The 20,667-nt window shown below is 40.8% G+C and overlaps 4 protein-coding genes and 1 long non-coding RNA gene across 7 annotated transcripts; 3 read left to right on the plus strand and 2 right to left on the minus strand.

Annotated features, from left to right (window-relative positions):
- Positions 1-1,465: 1,465 nt before the first annotated feature.
- On the plus strand, positions 1,466-7,367 carry LOC122418468 (G-protein coupled receptor Mth2-like). The gene is made up of 8 exons (XM_043432708.1): positions 1,466-2,943; positions 3,695-3,989; positions 4,592-4,826; positions 5,162-5,406; positions 5,480-5,558; positions 5,650-5,837; positions 5,951-6,134; positions 6,376-7,367. The coding sequence occupies exons 1-8, from the start codon at positions 2,248-2,250 to the stop codon at positions 6,746-6,748; spliced, it is 2,295 nt and encodes a 764-aa protein (XP_043288643.1). The 5' UTR covers positions 1,466-2,247; the 3' UTR covers positions 6,749-7,367.
- Positions 7,368-7,492: 125 nt separating this feature from the next.
- Positions 7,493-10,088, plus strand: LOC122418469 (probable RNA methyltransferase CG11342). Its single transcript, XM_043432709.1, has 2 exons — positions 7,493-7,910; positions 9,096-10,088. Exons 1-2 carry the CDS (start codon positions 7,683-7,685, stop codon positions 9,654-9,656), a joined length of 789 nt encoding a protein of 262 aa, XP_043288644.1. The 5' UTR covers positions 7,493-7,682; the 3' UTR covers positions 9,657-10,088.
- Positions 9,669-12,185, minus strand: Mlc-c (Myosin light chain cytoplasmic). 3 transcript variants are annotated; one of them, XM_043432716.1, is made up of 4 exons: positions 11,976-12,185; positions 11,806-11,833; positions 10,783-11,088; positions 9,669-10,475 (listed from the first exon to the last, which is right to left on the minus strand). In XM_043432716.1, exons 1-4 carry the CDS (start codon positions 11,976-11,978, stop codon positions 10,369-10,371), a joined length of 444 nt encoding a protein of 147 aa, XP_043288651.1. In that variant the 5' UTR covers positions 11,979-12,185; the 3' UTR covers positions 9,669-10,368. The 3 variants fall into 3 exon arrangements, with proteins under 3 accessions (XP_043288651.1, XP_043288650.1, XP_043288649.1); XM_043432715.1 differs by lacking the exon at positions 11,976-12,185 and having other exon boundaries at positions 11,806-11,964; XM_043432714.1 differs by lacking the exons at positions 11,806-11,833; positions 11,976-12,185 and adding an exon at positions 11,320-11,704.
- A 367-nt stretch (positions 12,186-12,552) lies between these two features.
- On the minus strand, positions 12,553-20,360 carry LOC122418467 (uncharacterized WD repeat-containing protein alr2800-like). Its single transcript, XM_043432707.1, has 16 exons — positions 20,163-20,360; positions 19,746-19,883; positions 18,681-18,852; positions 17,997-18,142; positions 17,655-17,884; positions 16,910-17,151; positions 16,625-16,828; positions 16,407-16,552; positions 16,110-16,338; positions 15,742-15,887; positions 15,431-15,666; positions 14,784-15,139; positions 14,547-14,637; positions 14,095-14,351; positions 13,793-13,943; positions 12,553-13,666 (listed from the first exon to the last, which is right to left on the minus strand). The coding sequence occupies exons 1-16, from the start codon at positions 20,210-20,212 to the stop codon at positions 13,503-13,505; spliced, it is 2,958 nt and encodes a 985-aa protein (XP_043288642.1). The 5' UTR covers positions 20,213-20,360; the 3' UTR covers positions 12,553-13,502.
- On the plus strand, positions 13,821-19,970 carry LOC122418474 (uncharacterized). The gene is made up of 3 exons (XR_006262509.1): positions 13,821-13,955; positions 18,637-18,787; positions 18,923-19,970. It is a non-coding gene; the product is annotated as an uncharacterized lncRNA (long non-coding RNA).
- Positions 20,361-20,667: the final 307 nt, after the last annotated feature.

Genomic DNA, 20,667 nt, shown 5'->3' on the forward strand with positions numbered 1-20,667 from the left:
ATGTTATTCCGAGCACTCAAGCGAAAACGTACATTCGAAAAAATTCAACGATTCATTACTCATCCGGGTTGCTTTTGTTTTGCATTCGTTATCCGGGAAGAAAATTTCATTATGTTCTCGTCGAAGCTTCGAAAAGAGGAACAAAACTGCGTACAGGTAACACATGCGGAAGGCCAAAATTCTGAACTCCGAGATTTCCAGCTCGCATTCTCACATTTTTTTTAAAGATAAAATAAAATAAAAATAAAATCGGAACATTTGCGAAAAAAAAATTTCGTGAAAGCTTCGAAAGAGATTTGGTTATAGTATGTTCAAAATCAAGTGCACACCAAGTCACGAGCCTTTTTGCCACTGGCAGCATCGACTCTGGCCCTCTAGGTTAGTTTTTATGCATTAATTTTTTATCCTTTTCCCGTTCGAACTTTCACTTGACACTCGAGATGTATATTTTCTTTGGTGTATAAGCTAGCAATTGATTTGAAAAAAAAATGATTTTTTTCAATTTTACACCGTCCATACTCCTTAAAAACAGAAATTTTTCTCAATAAAGGAAACATAGACGGATATTTTTTATTATGTCTCTAGCACGGAACATTTACGAGCGTTATAAAAGCGAATAGTTTTTCAAACAAAAAGTTATTCAAAAATATAAATGTTTCGAAATTGAGGTTAGTTTTTCGTAAAAAGATATTCGAACATAGGTATTTCGGTAGAGGGAAACATTGTTCGCTTCGAATGCGGGACCAGCAGAGGGCGAGGGTAGGAGAAATGAAAAAATGTGAAAACAAAGATTTTTGTATTTTCATATTTCCAAAATGGCGTGGAAAAGAGAGAAATTTTTTTTTTCATCCTCTCGAATCTACTATTTTTCGTTGTTAAAAAAAGGCTCCACTTAGCTTCCGAGAGTTTGCGTCAAGCGTGAATCAAACGTACGCGGGCCGGCGACGACGAAGAAATTCTAAAAAGGAAAACAATGGAAAATCTTGTTCGGTGCTGTTTCCCGCTCGTATTTATTGATCTGAAAAAATTTCGGGTTAAACTGCCATCGCGCGATGATGGACGCCGATGCATTATTCTCATTCGGCTCTCTCGATTCTATTCCCGTGCTTCAGTGGGGAGCATTGTGTCTGCGCTCGAAATTTCATGATTCATCGAAACCATCGAAACCGTGATCGAAACGAACGAAGGCGGGAAGGACGATCTCCCCCTCTCCCCCCCCCCTCCACTTTTTCGCCGCGGGATTCCCTCACTCTGGAATCGGCCAAGCTCGTCTTCTCCAGTCCAGTTTAGAAACTTAGTCGAATTAGCGCGCTCGAAGGAGCGCGTGAGATGCGCGAATCGCGAACCTCCGGTCATCCGAATTCGAAAGATTTTCGGTTGGTGAAAAATTTTTACGAAATTTTCACACTTCAATGTTTTGTTTTCGGAAATAATAAAATTTATGAAAAAAACTGTTTTTTCGATATTATTATTTTGGATCTTCGAACCCTCGATTCGCAACGCTTTGGATTTGAGTGCTTCGATCTTCGATTGTCAACTTTTTCATTTGGCTGATTTCGGAGACTCGAATCGAAGTTTTAATTCGAAATTTTCGAAGTTTCGACTCTTTTCTAAAAGTTCAAGTGAATAACGCTTTGGAACTCGAGTCAAAGCATTTGACGCGGTTCTCAAGTGAGTGAAGGAAAAATAAATCGGAATCCGAAAGGTTTTTTAAAAGCACGTTAAAAAATGTTGGAAACCTTGGACCCAAAGAGCAACCAAATAATTTTAGAAAACTCTAAAAACATTATACACGGTCAAGATATTTAGAAATAACCTTAAAAACTAATCGTAGACCTGAAAAAGGGTTCCGAGAAACCGAGAAAAAAAAGAAACAATCAAAAACCGAATAAAATCGTAAATTCGAAAAAATTTGGCTCGACCACGGCTCCAGGAGTTATTTAAAAAGAAAACAAAATTTCCTAAAACTGAGGGAGAACAAAAAAATCATTCCAAGAATCAAAGGAAATCGTAAACTCTGAAAAACCTCCGAAAGCGCGATCACGTTTCCAGAAATTCCTTAAAAACGAATTAAAGAACCCGAAAATAGGAAAGCCGGCAAAAATAATAGTAAGAATTGTAAAAAAATTGTAAAATTTCAAAAATCTCAGAAGACCCAAGCACGATTTCAAAATTGTTGGCTGGAAAAAGTCCAAACTAGGGTTAAGAGAACTCGGGAAAATTTTTCGAAACGTCTAAACAAGAAAAATGTTGATGAACCGCGACTGGAGTAGAGCAGAAACCCGGAAAAGTCATAAACTCGCCTGGCTGTTGACATTTTGGGTTTGGAATAAAATAGCTGATGCGGGGCATCTCGAGTTGGCAAAGTGTTGTCCACGCGACCAAGTGATATCGGTGAAGGGAAATTTCGGTTGCGCTTATTACGGAGAGCGTGGCCGGGAGCTGTATTACTCGAAGGGTGTTTTGGAAAGTGATGAATTCGTGGGTTGCGACGACACGGATGAGCACTTGAGTGTGATTTCGAGTCTGGATAACAACACGATTATTGAAACGTGGCCGACCTGCGTTGACATTTTGTGGGACGAAAAAGTCTCCCGTGTCATTCCGATTGTTTTCGGCTGCGGTAAAAACAACGTCCCGAACACTAAATTCACTTCGTCAGCCGATTTCAAAGATTTGCCGAACTTGGCGAGCCTCAGCATTTGCTGCCCTTCGAACACTCTTTACGACATGAAACAACGCGACTGCGTTGTACCCCCGGCGAACAGCAGCGACATCGAACGCGACGCCGTATCGTTGTACTACCAAATGATGGAGGGAAAATCAGCCCCCGACATCGTCAGTGTCGTCAGAGGACCCCCCAAATGCAAATATGCCGTTATCGACTACCCTGTCTATAATGCTACGGACTTGAGAGTCCTCGACGATGATCAAACTCTCGAGGTGATCAGAGAATCTTCGATGCGTACTGATATCCTTCGGTATTTCCCATATGTTCCGTGTGTCATGAAAAAGTAAAGTTGATTGAGGCATTTATAGCATTCCGCGTTGAGGAACAAGTTGTTGCTTCCAACAAGTTTTGCTCTCTCATTATTTATTCAGCAGCCTCTAACGGTATTGTCATTATCGGAGTCAGAAAAATATTTCCTGTTTAAATGTAGCATGCACGCACAGTCGCATATTATCGTAGCCGGGATTTCTGCAAGTCAAAAAATCACGTGACCTTGCAAAAATGACAAAGTGACGCAGGATCCTCGTAATTCAAAGAAAAGTCAAAATCTTTGAAATTCTGTTTTTTTTCGACCTCGCGGAATGCGCTTTCGTAAGCACCTTGGATACTCAACGTTTTACGCGGCTTTGTAAACGCCGCGACGCCCCCGCTCGCATATACGTGCTTCGAATGATTATTTAAGAGAGATTCCCCAACGCTTTTTTCTTCTCTACGCGGACCGCGCGTTCGCGTCTAACGTAAACAAATACTGTGGGTTGTTACGTCGACGGCGTGGACGCGAGTCAGGGAGATATTTATCTGTTAACGTCCACGTCCACGTCATCTGCGTATAAGAACCGATGGCAACAAAGCCCTCGTGAAAAGAAGGAAGTCGTTTATTTTTCTTCTTTCCGATCCAGAAACTCCAAGCTCGTGTAGCAACGATTTTAATCCTGTTTTTTTTTCCCTCACCCCAACGAGCAGGTTATCGTGCCAACGAAAGATGGCAAGGGTCCGGTAACAATCCTGGCTAACGAAGACAACAGTTGCTTCGATTCCGGCATCGAATTTCCCCTCGTCAGGGTCTGCAGTGGCCCCAAATACTGCGACAATAATCCCTGCGTTAGAAAATGCTGTCCGGAAGGTCAAGCCATGATTGATGACGGTTGTGCCAAAACCACTTCGGAACAAGTTCCACCAGGAAGCTTCCACAGACTCTTGATGAACGAATCCATCACCAGGGGATTGTCTTCTTCCTCTAAGTTCATGGATTCTCCAGGTGAGCCCCGATCTTTCAGCTTTTTCCGGCTCTTGCGGATTACTTCAAAGTTTTTTAACCCAGATCTTTGGAAATCGACCAAAGACACGATTGCTTCATTTTTTTAATACGAAAACCATTCGACGAAATTGTTTGAAAAACATTTTTTCCTCTTTTGAAATTGCATTGAAAACAATGAAATTTCAATCAAGGTTTTCCTCATAGATTCACAATTTTCAGCGGAAATGAACTTTGCATTAGGCTCGTTTGGGCACTCACGATTTCTTTATTTTTGGTTAACGCCTATGATAGGACTCAAAAATTTACTTCGACGCTCTTCTACAAACAATTTTGAAGTCAGAAATAAATTTTCATCTCCATTTTCACATCGGATTCATAGGAACAGAAAAAATCCTTATTTTGGGTCCCATGCGACGATTTCTCCGTTTGTTTTCAACTAAAGTTAACAGAAAATTCTAAAATAATTTTGTACCGTTTGAGCATGTTTATTGAATTTGTCAAAAAATGATAATCTCAATTTTCCTAAAATTTGGCTTTTTTTAATTTTTTACAATGAGCTGTCAGTTTGAAAGTAATGAAAATGCTCGAATTTTAAATAACAGATTACGGTCTCCTGGTCGGAAAGCCCTGCAAGTATGGAATGTTTCCTGTGGACCATTCTGAAAATTGGTTCTTCACCCCTCGAGGCGAATTCAACCTCAGCTTCTATCGAATATACGCCAGGAATGAATACTGCTTGGAAATCCTTCCGCATCCAAAGAAAAGGGGAAAATACAAACTTCAACCTTTCGTTTGCTTCGAAGAGTCGATCCTTGTGACCGAAGAGTCTCCTCTGAGGTAAGCAAATTTCAATTTTGCTACGTAATCGTTGCTGTTCGGTTGCAGCCTGGAATGTCATTCGATATTTTCCTTCTTCCGCCCTGAAGGATCAGTCAGTCCCAAAAGTCCCAAATTCGGTCCCAAAAAGGACTTTTTTCCGGTTCCGGATGTGACGTATTCAAACAGAGAAAGGAGAGAGAAAATGGGACCTATTTTGCCTCTCATTTCTTCACTCAACTCCGTATCGAGACTTTTCAGAGACCCCCTAGGAACTTTCTTCAGAACTGATCCGTCGGGGTGCTGTCAAAATAATTTGCACCCAAAATACCAACGAATCGATTGATTTTTGACAGGTATGGAATTTTCGCGAGCCTGCAACTCTCCAGCTGCTTCTTCCTCATCCTGACACTGCTGGTGTACATCTGCCTTCCGTCGTTGCGAAATCTTCATGGAAAAACTTTGATGTGTCACGTGTCGAGTTTGATCGTGGCTTACGCGACCCTGGCGACGGTGGCGTTGGCCACGCCATCGGACATCGGGAATCACGACGACGACGAGGAGCATTCGCCGGCGTCAACAGCATTTTGTAAATTTCTCGGTAGGTTTTATTCGGCAAGGAAGCAGAATTTTCCATGTTCCTCGATGACATTTCTTCGTTGTACTTTCCCAAGGTTTTACACTCCTGTTTTCTTGGGTCTCGGCGTTCTCGTGGCTCAACGTAATGTGCTTCGACATTTGGTGGACGTTCGGGTAAGAATGAAACGAATTTTCCTCGGGTTTGGCCTTCCCCGTTGACTCCGAAATCTGAAATCAATAAAATCTCATAAAAATCCCTTCTCAGCGGACTCGGGGGCGAAAATCATGGTCCTCGACGCAGCCGGGCTTACAGAAAACGTTTTCTCGGGTACTCTCTCTACGCCTGGGGGCTGGCAATCCTCGTGACCGTCTCTGGCATCGTGGTCGACGAAACGAACATTTTTCCGGACAGTCTTCGTCCCCACGTGGGCTCTGACAGCTGCTGGTTCGAGAGTCAGTAGCAATGAGAAGCTCAAAAATTCCTTGAAAGTGACTTCAGAAGTTCTCCATCATAATTTTATTCCTTCGACCTCAATAAACGTAATTTTCGTTGTTTTTCGTTGCAGGGAACGTTCGTTACTACGGCGAGATTCTCTTCTTCGTTGGACCAGTAACGATTCAGCTTTTGGTAAACTGCGTTTTTTTCGTAATGACTGCGATGTACTGCAGCAAGGTGAAGGCCGAAATATCGAGGGTGATGGCTGCGCCGAGCGACCCCCGAAGCAAGAGATTTCGAGCCGACAAGACGAGGTTCGTTGACCACGAAATGGGGCCTGAGGCATTGGCGAGTGCCGAAAAAGAGAAAATTGGGACTCGAGTGGACCAGCGAGACCCAAATGGGACTCTTCGTCATTTCCCAAAAGTCCTATTTGGGCCTCAAATTGGATTCCATCGACCCAAGTCCCAAGTTCGCCTTTTTGGGGCTTTTTCAGACTCGCTGTCACATTCGATGGCCACGAATCTGAGGATATTCGACAACTTTTTCTTGCAGATTTATAATGAACGTGAAGCTCTTCATCGTGATGGGAGTTTCCTGGTGTCTGGAAATTATTTCAGCCTATTTGAACCACTACGCAGCGACGCTGGCTTGGCAAACTGACTTTTTCTATGCCTCCGACGTCTTCAACTGCCTCCAAGGAGTTTTGATCTTCATTCTCTTTATACTGAAGAAGAAAGTCTACCAGGCTTTGAAGAAGCGTTTTTACAGTGGTCGTAAAGGCCACAACGTTAAACCAACTCCACCGACGACCAGCCACAACGGATCGGGGCTCCAGGATCCCTTCAGAGTGAGGAACAGCGCGAGCACCAGCACCATTTCTACTTATGGCGGCGGCCTCTCAGTCTCCACTTCTCCCCCCCTTTGATAAATCCTTTCACAATGTGTATACAAGTATAGAGCTGAGCATTTATCAACGTACATTTTTAAAGGGGTTTTCCGTCCAAAAACACGAACCCTGAAGAGTCGAAGTCAATTTCTGGTCTTCTTAAGGGGATTTTCCCTCGCAGAGGCCAAGGAACTCGATTTGAGTTGCCGGCGAGTTTCCTCACTGGCTTTCATAAGGGGGTACCTCGAAGAGGAACTCGAAAGGCTGGTCGATCATTTGTTCGCCTTTTTAAGGGGTTTCTTGCTAATAGGAAACGAACGAGACCACCGAAGAGGTCCAATTTTTTCTGTCTTAAGAGGGTACTCGCACTCGGACGAAATTCCGGCCGACAGAGGTCTAATTTTAGGTGTTTTAAGGTACTTTGCCACCTGGTGGTTATTTTTTGCACTTAAAGGGGGTTCTTTATGAGAGAGAAGTGGAATTTCCATGTCGGTGGCTGTTCGAGGTCGTCCAGATTTTATTATTTGAGCCTCGACAATCAAAATATCTGATTATTGCCAAGAGGACCGTTGCAAGGCAACGGGAATTTTAAGGTACTACGACTGCCTTGTGGAATTAATGAAAATTCGATGACTGTGAATAAATGTTTTTATAGAAATTTTGTGCATTCTCGTGATTCAAGGGGAGCCCACGAAATGTGTTTCGCAGAGTTTTCCATGAAAAGCCGCGTTTTTCGAGCTCCTTTTCCCCACAGGAAAGTCGAGTCTGCGACACCTGCCAGACCTTTGGGAATACAAATCTGGAGTTCTCATTCCAAAACCGTTGGAGGTCGCGACGTGATTGGTCCCCCGATGGAATTGCTGCTCGTCCAGCTCTGTCCAACGCTCCCCCACGTCGCTCACAGCATTTTTGTACCTTCCTGTAAAACGAGATTATCAATTAATACTACATTCGTCGGAATAAATGCTTCGCGATGGAGCAGCACGGAGGAACGACGAAGAACTGTAAAATCACAGCCAGCAACGATCCAGGCGCCAGCAGATATGGCAATTTCATTAATTATTACACGTTTCGTTCCGCTGACGAAAGAGCTCAACAACTTCCGCGTGGCATCTGGCGGAATAAGACACCAGAGGCCGTCGCCTCATCCCCACCGCAACGGAATCGGTACATCGCTCTCGACGTCGGCTGCAACGCTGGTGTGAGTCTACGTTTATTTTGTTTTTTCTTCTGTTTGGAGAACGCGGTTGGTTGGGGCTCGACGCCAAGTATTCAAATAAACGGCGCCGGTCCCGAGCTCCCTCGCAGGCAAATAAGCTGGAATATGAAGCTCCGTCAAAGGCTTTTGGGCTTTGGTGAAAAACGCGCACGAGCGGGTCCTAGAGACCGGGAAATCGATTTTTTCGAATATTCGAAAACGCGATTGCTTTTATCAAATTTTCTAGTGGCAAAATACACAGGGGGTCGAGGAGACCCGGGAATCGCTCCGAAGTTTCAGGTTTTCGGGGGGGTTTGGAAAAACGTTTTTTTCTTTTTTTTAATTCCATCGTCAAATCGGGGTCACCAATTTAGATTTTTAAACGTTAATAAACTTTGCGACTGTTTTTTAATCGTTTCGTGGGGCCTGGAAGTACACACTCGGGTCTGAGGGACCCAGAAATGAATTTTGTCCTTCCAACGTGTTTTTTAAGCCGATAAAACTTTAAGGACTCATTGCACGAAATTTCGTTGCTCGCTTGAAATTTTCCATGGGAAAGCCCCATTCGATCTCGACACTCGTACCCAGTCGTGAGAATTTTATCGAGGTTTCGCGAGCTCACTCGATTCAGAGCGACCATTCAAAGGAAACTCGAGACAAAAAAGCGAATTCGAAATTCAATATTCAATGATCAGTGATGATTTCAAATCTAAGCTCAGACAATGACTCATAAAATTCTATTGAAATTATTGTGACCTTCGTTTCGTAGCCACAGTATTACGAAGCTGTGTGACGAGTTTTCCTCCTGTTACATGATCGCTTATCGAATCGTGAAAACCTGAGTTTTATTTTTATTTACAAAAGTGACTTCGAAACTTCAAAAAAAAATTCATCACGAATTTCCATTTAAAACTCGATTTTGATAAAAAGTCGACAGTATTTTCTCAACTTTCCCGTTCTCTTCGGTACGAATTTCTTTTTTTATGATTTTTCATCCCAATTCGACTGCGATCGAACATTTTTTTATACTTTTAAGCCAAATTTTAACGAAAAATTTCAATTATGCAAAAAATTGGCATAGAAGCTTATTCTTTCGTTGAAACTTCACATTTTTTTATGACAATTTCATTAATTTTTCGATAATTAGCAAAAAAAAATCATGAAAAAGAAAAAAAATATTTTTTGCAGGATTTGACAATGCTGCTGTTGGAATTTCTGCGTGAGGCAACATCGGAAAATGAGGCTGAGAAGAGCGAAGTCCATTTGCTCGGGATCGACATTGATTCGACGTTGATAACGCGAGCCCAGGAGCAAAATACTTTGCCCGAATTCGTCAGTTTCGAATGTCTCGATTTTATGGATTCGAAGGATCGTGAAAAGTTGATGAAGAGATTTTTGTCCAATTTTTCGAGGGATCGCTTCGACGTGGTTTTTTGTTTTAGCGTAACGATGTGGATCCACGTGAATCACGGTGACGAAGGACTCGTTAATTTCCTCGAGGCTGTTTGCTCCCTCGCTGAAATGGTCGTGGTGGAACCTCAGCCTGGAAAATGCTACAGGAACGCCTCGAGACGCCTGAGGCGAGCTGGACACGAAGATTTTCCTTTCATTAGTTCGATGAAACTTAACAACGACGTTGATCATCACATCGACAGGATAATCCTCGACCGGTGCTCCTTCGAACGTGTCAGCGTCACCAATCCCAACGAATGGGGCAGAAAATTACTGATTTATCGAAGAGTTCGATGACTTTGGAGTCCGTTTTTTAGATTGCCCACAAACAATTTATTTATTCAAGGGACATTCAAAGTAATTACAGTAGCTGACCATTATTGCTGGGGATGGCAAAAGCCAAAAAATACTGAATTTTTCGTTTTTTTTGTCTTCTCATAAATCAAAGAATTATCAATATTTTACCGGAGACACATTTTTCAATGAATATTTGAAACTTCGAAGGAAACGGAAGAATTTACGAATTACAATTCTCAATATTCGTGTGAGAATTTCGACTGGAGCTCGATCGTTATTATTTTCTTGGGTCAAGGCACAAGGCGCTATAGAACGTTTTAAAAACTAATTACGAGGCTAAATTCTCGTCGGGAGCATTGTAAAAAAGATAGTAAATATTTATGAATTTTTATGTTATTTCTACCATTAAATGCTTCTCATATCTCTGTTCAATGATTTGTTTTTCAACTACTCGCGATACGTTCATGCTATTTCAATACTTAAAAAGCTCGACTATCATTTAAAATGTTTTGTTTTCTTCACATGTCATGCTCAATTTGACGTTTTTTGTTTGTGTCGAGGAATGGAAAAAAGGGAAGACGCCCTCTCACCTTTGGGAATTTTACTACGAGTAGTTACTGTTTTTGTTCACTTTTATCAACATATTATTATCGAGTGTGCCGCTTGAGCTCAGTGTGCCTGGGATTGATGACCGTTGATATGTCAGACCCTCTCAACCGCACATAACTTGGCGCACGAAATCCTCGTAATTTATGTTTCCCTGGGAATCCTCATGGCCAGCGAGCAACGTTTCCACTTCCTCATCGCATAATTTCTCACCTGTTATCATCAATTTTTAATAAAATTATAGTTTTCGACACATTTTCTTTGCTAGTGCAATCTCCGAAGCACAGAGCTAGAAACTGCTCAGTTATTTCATATTTTTTCAGTTAAACTCGATTTATTTTCTTGGAACATTTTTCGAGTCGAAAGAACTGTCAGAATCATTGACTTTTTTGTATTTGGAAGATTGATAGAATTTGAAGTAGTTTTTTTGGTGATCAAGAGTTGAAAAAAATGTTAATTCTGTCACAGATGAAATAAAAGCTCAGTTTTGTTAAAAAATTCTGAAGAAAAACAAAATTACCCAAAGTGGTTAGAAGATGTCTGAGCTCAGCCGAAGAAATAAAACCATTTCCATCTTTGTCAAAGTGACGAAGACCCTCGATGAAGTCATCGGCAGTGTCAGAGGTGCGAGCTTTGCTAATGGCTTGATAAATAGGTAAAAAGACCTCGAAGCTTATTCTCTCATCAGGCTTGTGCTGATGAGTGAATTTTTTCACGTCCGATTCTGTAGGATTTTGTCCCAGTGCTCTAAGCGCGTCGCCGATTTGAGCGACATGAATTTTTCCATCGCCACGGCTGTCGAACAGCTGGAAAGCTTCCTGGAATTCTGTCCAAGAAAGATGGAGAAATGAAATTACACATCTTGTTTTTTTCACCATCACAAACTTGGCGTTCTCATTCCTGATTTTATTGCTGCTTGTCCGGCGATGCACGAGCAAGAGTACAAAAAATGTATTTTTATTTCATGGATTAATGAAAAAACTTTTCCTGTTTGTTTAGAAATGTCAAAATGAGTGTCTTCAAATTGTTGAAATCAAAATCGTTTGGATATTTATACCGTCAATGGATGACATCATCCTGGTCGTAAGTTCCTGATATCCCAGAGTACGCATATTCAATTAAAATTATAGCAATAGAAGCAGAGTCAGAAGATTTGGCAAGTTTCTATCTCGCAGGAAGCAGACACTGATAATAACCACAAAATACAATCGAATTTTCGAGCGTTCTTGAAAAAGCAGAGAACCGAGGCTCAAGAGGACAAAAAGTACTAAAGAGTCATCTCCAGTCGTTGAAACTTACGAAACTTGCTCTCAAATGTAAGACCATAAAAGGCGATCTCGCCATAAGAAAAAAAAACCATAAATATATATGTATATAAATGATGGGGTGTGTCGAAAAAGGCAAGGATATTCTTGACCCAAATTAAGGATCGTGGTGGAGAGCGGAATAAAAAAAGAAAAGCCCCACTCCATCACCGCTATCTTTGGATCGGAATAATCTCGATTTTCTTACGTTTAAAAGTGTTATAATTCGAATGACTTACCTGCCAACTGATCCTCGGAATACGAAGCCTGTGAAAAAACCATTTTACCTTTGTATTTGTCCACTTATCGTAAGATTTCGTTGGGGAAATAGTAATGGAACTTCAGTTTGATCTTATGACGAAAAAATGGAGGAAAAAACTGATGACTGTCAAATGTGGTACGCACTCACCATTCTAGCGTTTCTGTTTCTCTCTCTCTCCCTCAAATTTTATGCTAAACCCGCTCAGCTATCGTAGTAGCGATAGTGCGAAAACACTTTAGAAACGTTCTATCGTCGTTTTGTTCGTTTCACTATAGTTTTTAGTGTTTTGTGTATGCGTGTGGTACATTGACCGTGTAAAAATGAACAAATGACATTAGTGTGCGTTCCATAGGATGATCGCCGAGCGCGGGGGGGGGGACACCTCTTGGAGTTAGTTCGAATTTTTGCCGTTACTGTCGATCGGGTGAGAGCAGAAAATCCCTCTCCACTTTTTGCGACACACTAATCCCGTTTGTTTTTATTTCATATCGTGCTCAATATTTTTTTTTGTCCGTGAATTCCTGAAAAGGTATGTGATGAGTCAATGGTTTTCGGATAATGTCATTATTCAGTGTGTTAGATTTTTCGTTTCAACTCACACTCAAGCGTTAGCAGAGTCTTGAATTTTCGAGAAAATAATTGTCCCTAGTGATTTAGGCACTTTAGTCTTAGTTTGTGGTGCAAAAAATGGCTTTCTAAACTAAAAATTAAATAAGTCATTTCATTATTTTCATTCAAAACTTTTATTCTTTCCATTTAAACTGTAAAATCTAGGAAAGTATTAAAGAAATATACAAACAATATTATTTACGAGAGTAGAATAAAGTGCGTTTTGAAGATTTTCTTAAGAGAATATTTTGCTAGAAAAACACTCAAAATTTTTGACACCAAAATTTAGAAATGTTTTAGTCTCTAGTTTCCATGGTCCTAAAATTTCGTCAAATTTTTTAGTTTCTAAAATTTTCAAAAAGTTTTCATTGTACCATGCCATTGCATCAGGTGGCTGTTCTACTATACCGTCTCATTCTTTTTTTAAACATAAACGATTTTGGGAATTTTCCAGAACGATCAAAAGCTTGAAAAATTTTGAATCTCCAAAGTTGTCATTTTTTTCTAACCTTGGTCTTAATAATTTTCACAGATAACAAAACCATTATCAACGATTTCAATCTACATTCGTTGATAAAATTGTTATTTAAAATATAAATGAACATTTTCAAGTATCAAATTATTAAGTAAATTAATACTGTGATGTGACAAGATCATAATAACAATTATCAATGATAATAATTATAAGTTGGTCCCTATCAAAATTCTTCGTGTAATCCATAAAATTTTGTAACTTTTTTGGTTTTTTTTTATGACGCACACAAACGTAACCCTTGGATGATCTTCTGGGTCACTGTGACCCAATTAAATGGTTAAAAAATAAAATTTTCGATATTAATAATCTCACCTGCATTAAAAATACAAAAAATTCAAATGATTTAGGTTAAGTATTGATATTCAAAGTGTCAAAATTTCCAACCATCATTTTCAACAGTCTAATTGACTATTTTTCAAAACTTTATGGTGCTCACATAACGAGTCAAGGTTTTCAGAGGACTCGTGATTATTTTCAATAAAAATCAATTGAAATGAGCCAATAATAAATTATCCTCAGCCCTTTTCTGCCTAAGGATCCGGCCTCTCGCCGTGTATAAGAGCACAAATGGCATTTCTCAGTGCGACAGCAGGTGTGAACGTTGTGTCATGAAGAGGCTCGTTTGTCATCGGACTAGTGTATTTGCCGCACAAGAACCACTCGTTTATCGCTGCCTTTTCGTATATGAAACCATCTGCAAGATTTTTCATTGTATTAATATGAAAAAATCAATGAAACAAAAAATCATGAAACGACATAGAAAAACCAAGATTATGGTGTGTCGTTGAGTCTCTGTCAAAATCAGAAACTTTGAATTCACCTGAACACTTGACGGGCTCTCTCATAACTTCGTGGGTTATCGGACACAAAAATTCGTGAGGCATATCCGCATCGTCTATGCTCGTTTCCTCTGTACGGCTCCTGTTCTCACGCTTCAGCCAGAAAAGTTGTCTCTTGAATGTTTCTGCCATCTAAATAGAGAAGTAAGCAAAAGATGTCCGAATAACAGTAGAAAATCAGAAGACCAAAAATGATAAAAAATATTAAATGAAAACAAGAAAAAAATTGGTTTCATTTGAACCTTCTCAAAGAATAGAATAATAAAAAATCGTTTTCATTTACGTATTCGTCCTCTTCGATATCGAGCCTCGAGACGAGCTCGTCTTCCGACAGGGAAAGTAAATGTCGTCCATTCATGTAAGATCCCCGAACAGATTTGGCTAGCTGAGCAAGACCAATTTCGTTCATCCATTTGGCAATGTCATCCGCCTTCCAATCCGAGACTTTTTTTCTGTTGTGGCGCAAGCGGTCGATCAGAGTGCTTTGGGACACCAATTGCTGGGGGATTCGCCATATTAGAACGGTTTTGTCCAGAGCACCTTTTGCAGAAGGAATTTGAAATCAAATGATTTGTTACCATTGAGAAAATCTTTGAATTCGTTGTTTCGTCGATGAACTAATGAAATATTTGGTTTTCAGATTCATCGATCCATGGATCGATCATTCAATTTTTTGATCGATCAACCAGTTGGCTAACGCAGCGATTCGCTAATGAGTGACAATTGATTTCAAACCTGTAACGAAGAGAGAAGTATCCCTGGAGAAGGCACACGTGGTCACCAAGCTTTCATGATTTTCCAAGACGTAAAGACAAACACCCGAATGCTGGAAGAAAAAGTGACCTTTACATAGGGAAGTTGAAGCCCGAGAGCTTAAAATTCTCAATTTTTTTATATTCGAAGAGTCAAAGATTGATTGTCCTGCTCATTCATCTATTAAAAAAAACTTGAGAAACGATGAACGAGACTCACGACGCTCCAAATTCTGGCTGTTCGATCGGTTGCAACGCTGCCCAAAATTTCTCCATGCACCGGAGAGAATTTAACTCCCATGACGTTGCCACCGTGTCCCATGAGGCACCGTTTCACTTTGTAGCGAGCATCGCCCCCGGAGGAGTCTCCACCACTGACCGAATTGCTAGAGCTCGAGCCCAGCTTCTCTTCGGTCTCTTCTTCCTCCTCGGGGTCCTTCGCATCGTCTCCATTTTCCTCACAAGTATCTTGGCCTTTGGAAACGCTCAATTGCCAGAGCTTCACTGTCGAATCATTGCCACAAGTTGCCAGGAGATAGTACAAGGTGTTCTCATCGAAAGATGATTGCCTTATGCCTGTTTTAAGGGCAAATCAAAGTCGTCAAGATTTTTTCGACTCCGGTAGTTCTTAGCCTGACTTCCAGGGGGACAGTTTCCTCGAGTCTAGAATTTTTTCTCAAAAAATTACTAAAAATGTGAACAAAATTCCAGAAAGAAAGCTTGAGAAGTTTAGAATCAAATTCGTTCTAAAAATTTCGTTGGGAATCAGCGAATTCCTGGAGAAAAAGTTGACAAAAGTCCTAATTGGGGTTTGAGTGGACAAATCAAGACCCGGGTAGGTCTCGATGGAGACTTTTATTAAATTACCAGGCGTGGCGTAGGGTCCTGAAGAGGCAGGGCTGAAATCGCAGCCCTGGACCCCCAGGTCGTGTGCGTCATCGCAGACGACAAGAGCGTCGTTGGATTCATCGTCATTTGCTGGGTTAGTGGGATTCGCAGTATCAAACATTCGCCAGGCTCCTTCGCTGCAAGCGGTGACGATGTACCGTGAGTCCGGGGTGAACGCGATTCCCGTAATCGCATCGGCGTGGCCCTCGAATACTCTGCCAACTCATAAAACTCTTTTTACTCTGTGTGACGAGCTTATTACGAAGTTTGACTAAGCCTTTGGAACTCACCGCATTTCCTGCATCGTCTCGACGTCCCAAAGCGTCGTTTTCTCGTCGTCCCCCGCTGTCGCGATTTTTGTACCGTCCGGTGACCATCTGCACACTCTGATCGCTGAACCAGAATTAATGAAGGAAGCTTTCGCCTGAACTCCCGTCTTCGCACACACGGATCCAAGGCAAATGGTGACGAAATTTTTCAATAAAATCATTTTATTTATAGTTGCAAATGGAAAATTAAATGAAATGAGAAAAATTGAAAAAAAATAGAGGTTCCAAGTCAGATAGATTCATTGTTTTTTTTTCGAGTTCGTTTGGTTTTGTTTGGGTTTGACACAGAAGCTGCGTCAAGGGATGGAAAAACGAGGGATAATCTCTACCTCAGTGTCCCAGATGATGGTGCTGCCGTCGAGGGAACAGGAGGCGAGCATTTTGCCACAAGGGCTGAATTCAACGTAGTTGACACTGTATTTGTGAGCGTCGAGGGGACTGAATGGTTTTTCTTCAAATTTCTTATCGATGTCATCCTCGTCATTGTTTTCCTCTTCTCCCATATCTGGATTATCATCCTTTTTCTCGTCAGTGGACCAAATTCTCACGAATTTATCACTGTCAGGAAAGCACAGAAAGGATGCGAGTTAAATAAAATTCTCTAATCCGTTTACAGGCTGTTTTACCTCGAAGCCGAAGCAATCATGTGGTTCGCATGAATGGCAACGCTGTTCACAGCCCCGGCGTGTTCGTCCAAGCTTTGTAGCAAGGCGACATCGTTCTCAGCGCAGTTTTCAACCTGCTGGACGAACTCGTGCTCCTGGAGAGTATTCTTGAAAAAGAAAAACTCGAAAAATGAGGATTCTCCTCGGGCCTATTTTCCAAAGTGTCAAACCCCCTTCACCTCTTTCCTCTGCTCGGTCCAGTGCGATTTTCTACTGCAATGCCTAACGATTTCCGAGTCGACGTTAAGGCCTCCGGTGAGGTCCCAAACGATGACGGATTTGTCGTTCGATCCAGTTGCCAAAAGATTTCCGTCCTTGGAGAATGCGCAACAAGCGACGTACCTCTTGTGGCCCACCAACACCGCGGCCATCCGTCCAGTTTGCTAATGAGCAAAGAAAGCAAGAAAATCAATGAAAAACCAAAGAGAGCGAATGCAAGGGTTTCGCGTCGTTTGCCAACATACGCTTTCCCATATGACGGTTGTTTTGTCGAGACCGCTGCTAGCGATGTACAGACCATTTGAACTAAATCTAACGCACGTTATCGCGTTACTGTGCCTCTCGAGCAACCGGACCAGCGTTATGTTCGCTGTAGTCGGACGACCCTCGCATTTGTCCTGGATCACACTCACTTCCCAGAGCTTTACGCTGTGATCATTTCCGCAAGTTGCCAGTTGATAAAGTTTCGAAAATGGACCATTCTCACCTGGAGAGTTAACAAACAAAACAACGAAGATCATTGAAAGCTAACTTGGTCGAGTAGAATCAGCATTTTTCAGAGCAATCCATTCATTCCGCACCTCCGGAATGGAAAAGCTGGAAATAAATGTCTCGCTAGTGTACTTCACACTTTTCTTTATCAATTGTGGAAACTTCTTTTGAATAATATTCATCGATGCTTTCAAACTTCATGAATACAAAGGGAAGAAACCACTGAAATCCATAAAGAGTTCGTATGGGACTCAAGCCAACGTATGAGACCCAAATCAAGCCCCAAATGGGACTTTTCTTCGCTCGGTTGAATTAAATCTTTACCTGAGGGTCGAACGATGAAACCAGAGTTGGAATTGAAGGAAGAAAAAATCGATTTTCTCTTTTTTGGTCTCGCTTGTCGATGTAAGCCCCGAGCGAGACTTTTTAAAATTTTTTTAGCATTCGGTGATCCGCTACAGAATCTTCTGCAGAAAAATTTAAAATTTTTGTACAAACCTGTAGCTTCTTGCTGGTAGATGGAAAAATCGCATCCCACGACGCCCAAGTCATGGGCGTCATCGACACTGGCAAAAGCGGTGACCATGTGATTGTCAGTAAGGCACGAGTCGGACAATTCGTTGGTGGAAAATAGTTTCAAAACGCCAAAAGTACAGGTGGTTATTAGCCAGGAGGAATCTGGAGAGAAACAGACGCTCTGGATGGCTCCCTCGTGCTTCTGGAAACTCCTGCCCCCAATCAAAAGCGTTTACAAACATTTAAAGTCGAATATCCGAGTCCACTTTAGTTTCTTCCTTTATCTACCCTTAATAACGAATGTTAATGCTTGGAAATACTTGCCTCGACAGAGTTCGACGCACCAAATCCCAGAGGCATACCTGACCGTTGTCTCCAGCCGTTACCAGGAACGTTGAATCAGGCGAAAACCTGCAGACCCGTACCGCCTCTCCGCCAGCTTGCACCATCGTGTGAATTTTTGAACCGGTCTGCTCATTTAATCAAAATAATTTCATTCGTTGCCAGGAAAAATTTATTCGGATCATCGACCCTCAAAAAAGTCCTGATTTGGACTCATGGGAGCTGGTGGACACCAATTAAGTCCCAAATGAGACTTTTCTTCGCTCCATTACAACTGGGTGTGAGGTCCCAAATTGGGTTGTTGCTACTTTAACCTTAACAGGTTCGAATCGAGTGTGGGAATAAAGTCCCATTTGGGACTTAATCCGGAGTTGTAATTTAGATTATTTTCGAAAAGAAGCACAATTTTTTATTGCAACGTAAAAATAGAAAATTCATTTTCCAATGCGTTAAGCAACAGAGTTCCTGAGCTCGAGATCGATAGAGAAAAAAAATGAAACAAAAACGTGAAATTGCGATGTCCTGTTATTTTATTCTGGGAAGGAAATTTTGAAATTTTTCGAAAAAACTTGAAATTATATTTACGAGCATCAACTAATTTTTTCATTGATACCATTTTCAGGATATTCGTATTGGAAGATAAAAGAAGAAATCGGCTGTGGTTACCCTGAGATTCCATAATTGAGTCGTCCCGTCGATACTTGAACTTGCGAGCATGGTCGATTGTGGACTGACCTTGACACAGGTCACTCCATACTTGTGACCCAACAAGGGTGAGAACGAAACTTCTTTGTATCCGAGGCCACTTTGCCATTCCCAAACCCTCACACGTTTGTCACTTGAAAATAGTTTTTCGGTCAGTCAATCAACTCATTTTCTGAACTTCTTTATCGTACTTATATTTACAGGCAATTATTTCGTGCGGAGAAAAAAAGAAGAAATTTTCTCGAGAATTTCTTCCAAATATTGATCATTTTTTAACTTGATCAAATTTTCAATAATAAGAAAAATAAGGAAAAATTTTAAACGTCCGTTCAGTGGCTTTTTATCAATTCTCTCTGAATCGACCGACACTTTGTTCCGCTCCAAAACAAGCAGAAACTTCAATTTAAAATTTTTTATTCATTTGTACGAATGAAAAAAAGCAGTCCTCAGGTGCTTAAGTCGATTTCATAGCTTGACATTCATACGTGCCACTTAACTTTCTACCACCCCTCAGAATTGCAAAGCCGTAAAAGACATACGATGCAATTAATTTTTAATACTTTATGAGCGTGGTATTAAGTGCTAGAGACACTGACGTATTCGCAGACTATAGAATCCTGAATGCTTTTTATTAGAAATAGAAACCATCAATCAATTAGCTGTCGCTTGGAATATGGTCAATGTCAGTGGAATGAAAAATTTTATGTCAAAAATCATTTAAATTTTATCTCCGACTACGACGCATGAATTCCTGTGATCAACGTACACTTTTTTTTCTATTTAAAAAGATAATTGAGATCATTAAAAACCAGTAATACTCACCAGAGTTTTCAAAAATTCATTAATGAACATTAAAAAATAAGAAAAAAATAATGTTTCATTCTCTATCGAGTGGATTATCATTACTTTGAATAATCTTCAAACTCTCGTTTTCCAAAATTCAACAAAATTTCAAGCTATAACCATTAAAATATGAACAATAACAGAGAGCGAAAAACCCTAAAAAAAGCATGAAAGAAAACTTACCCAGAGGCGGTGACGAGGACGCAATCACCAGCGAAGTCAACGCTGTTTACATCGCTGGTATGAATAGAGAGTGTTTGCAGCGGTTGAACATTTTCCATCATCGTTGAGCCTTTTTTCAAAGGCACTTGCACAATTTGACTAAATTTAAAAAAAAATGTAATTTGTATTTTTTCAGTATTGTTATTGACAGGATTAAAAAAAAATTTTAATAAAGAATTGAAGATATAATGACGTTTATTTTTCAATTACTGTTTTTACCCTTTCGTTGTGTGTGTGCAAAATCCTTAAAAAATGTCCTCTGGATAATAAGCAAAGGGAAACGCACAAGGGGTGCAAAAATAGACGGCAACCTAGAAAGGTAGCCAGGAGGCGGGGGAGGGAGGGGGGGGGGTGCGAAAGAACATTAGCAATACGTACACAGAGACACGCGACCATGTAGCTGGACGACGACGATGTCGACAGTGCATAAAAAAAACATGGCTATGGAAGAGAAAAATAGTTGAAAACTGACGTGTTATTCGACAAATGTATGTATATCGATCACACACTGCCGCGAAGGATATGGCAAAAACAGAGCCGCCCCCTCCTCCGTGTCATTCACTTTTAATATATCGCGTTCCTTTAGCATTCTACTACGTATTTCTCTGTTCTACATATTTCCAGTGCTATATTTATGTCTAATCGACCAACAACCATCTCGATTGCTACGTCGGATAAGGAGAATGAAAAAGTATAAAAAATAAAAATAGTTAAAAAAAACACCTCGAGTAATATCCATTAGCGGGAACAACTGAGGACATTGGAAAATAACGCGTATTAATGCTGTTGTGCGGCAGAGAAAAAAAAACTAAAAACGTCCTTGATTTTTTAGTGTGTTTATTCTTGTGAATTTGAAGATCGAATTTTGTGAATAAATATTGAA

This window comes from Venturia canescens, chromosome 11 (assembly GCF_019457755.1).
Source record: "Venturia canescens isolate UGA chromosome 11, ASM1945775v1, whole genome shotgun sequence".
In the NCBI taxonomy this organism is placed as follows: Eukaryota; Metazoa; Arthropoda; class Insecta; order Hymenoptera; family Ichneumonidae; genus Venturia; species Venturia canescens.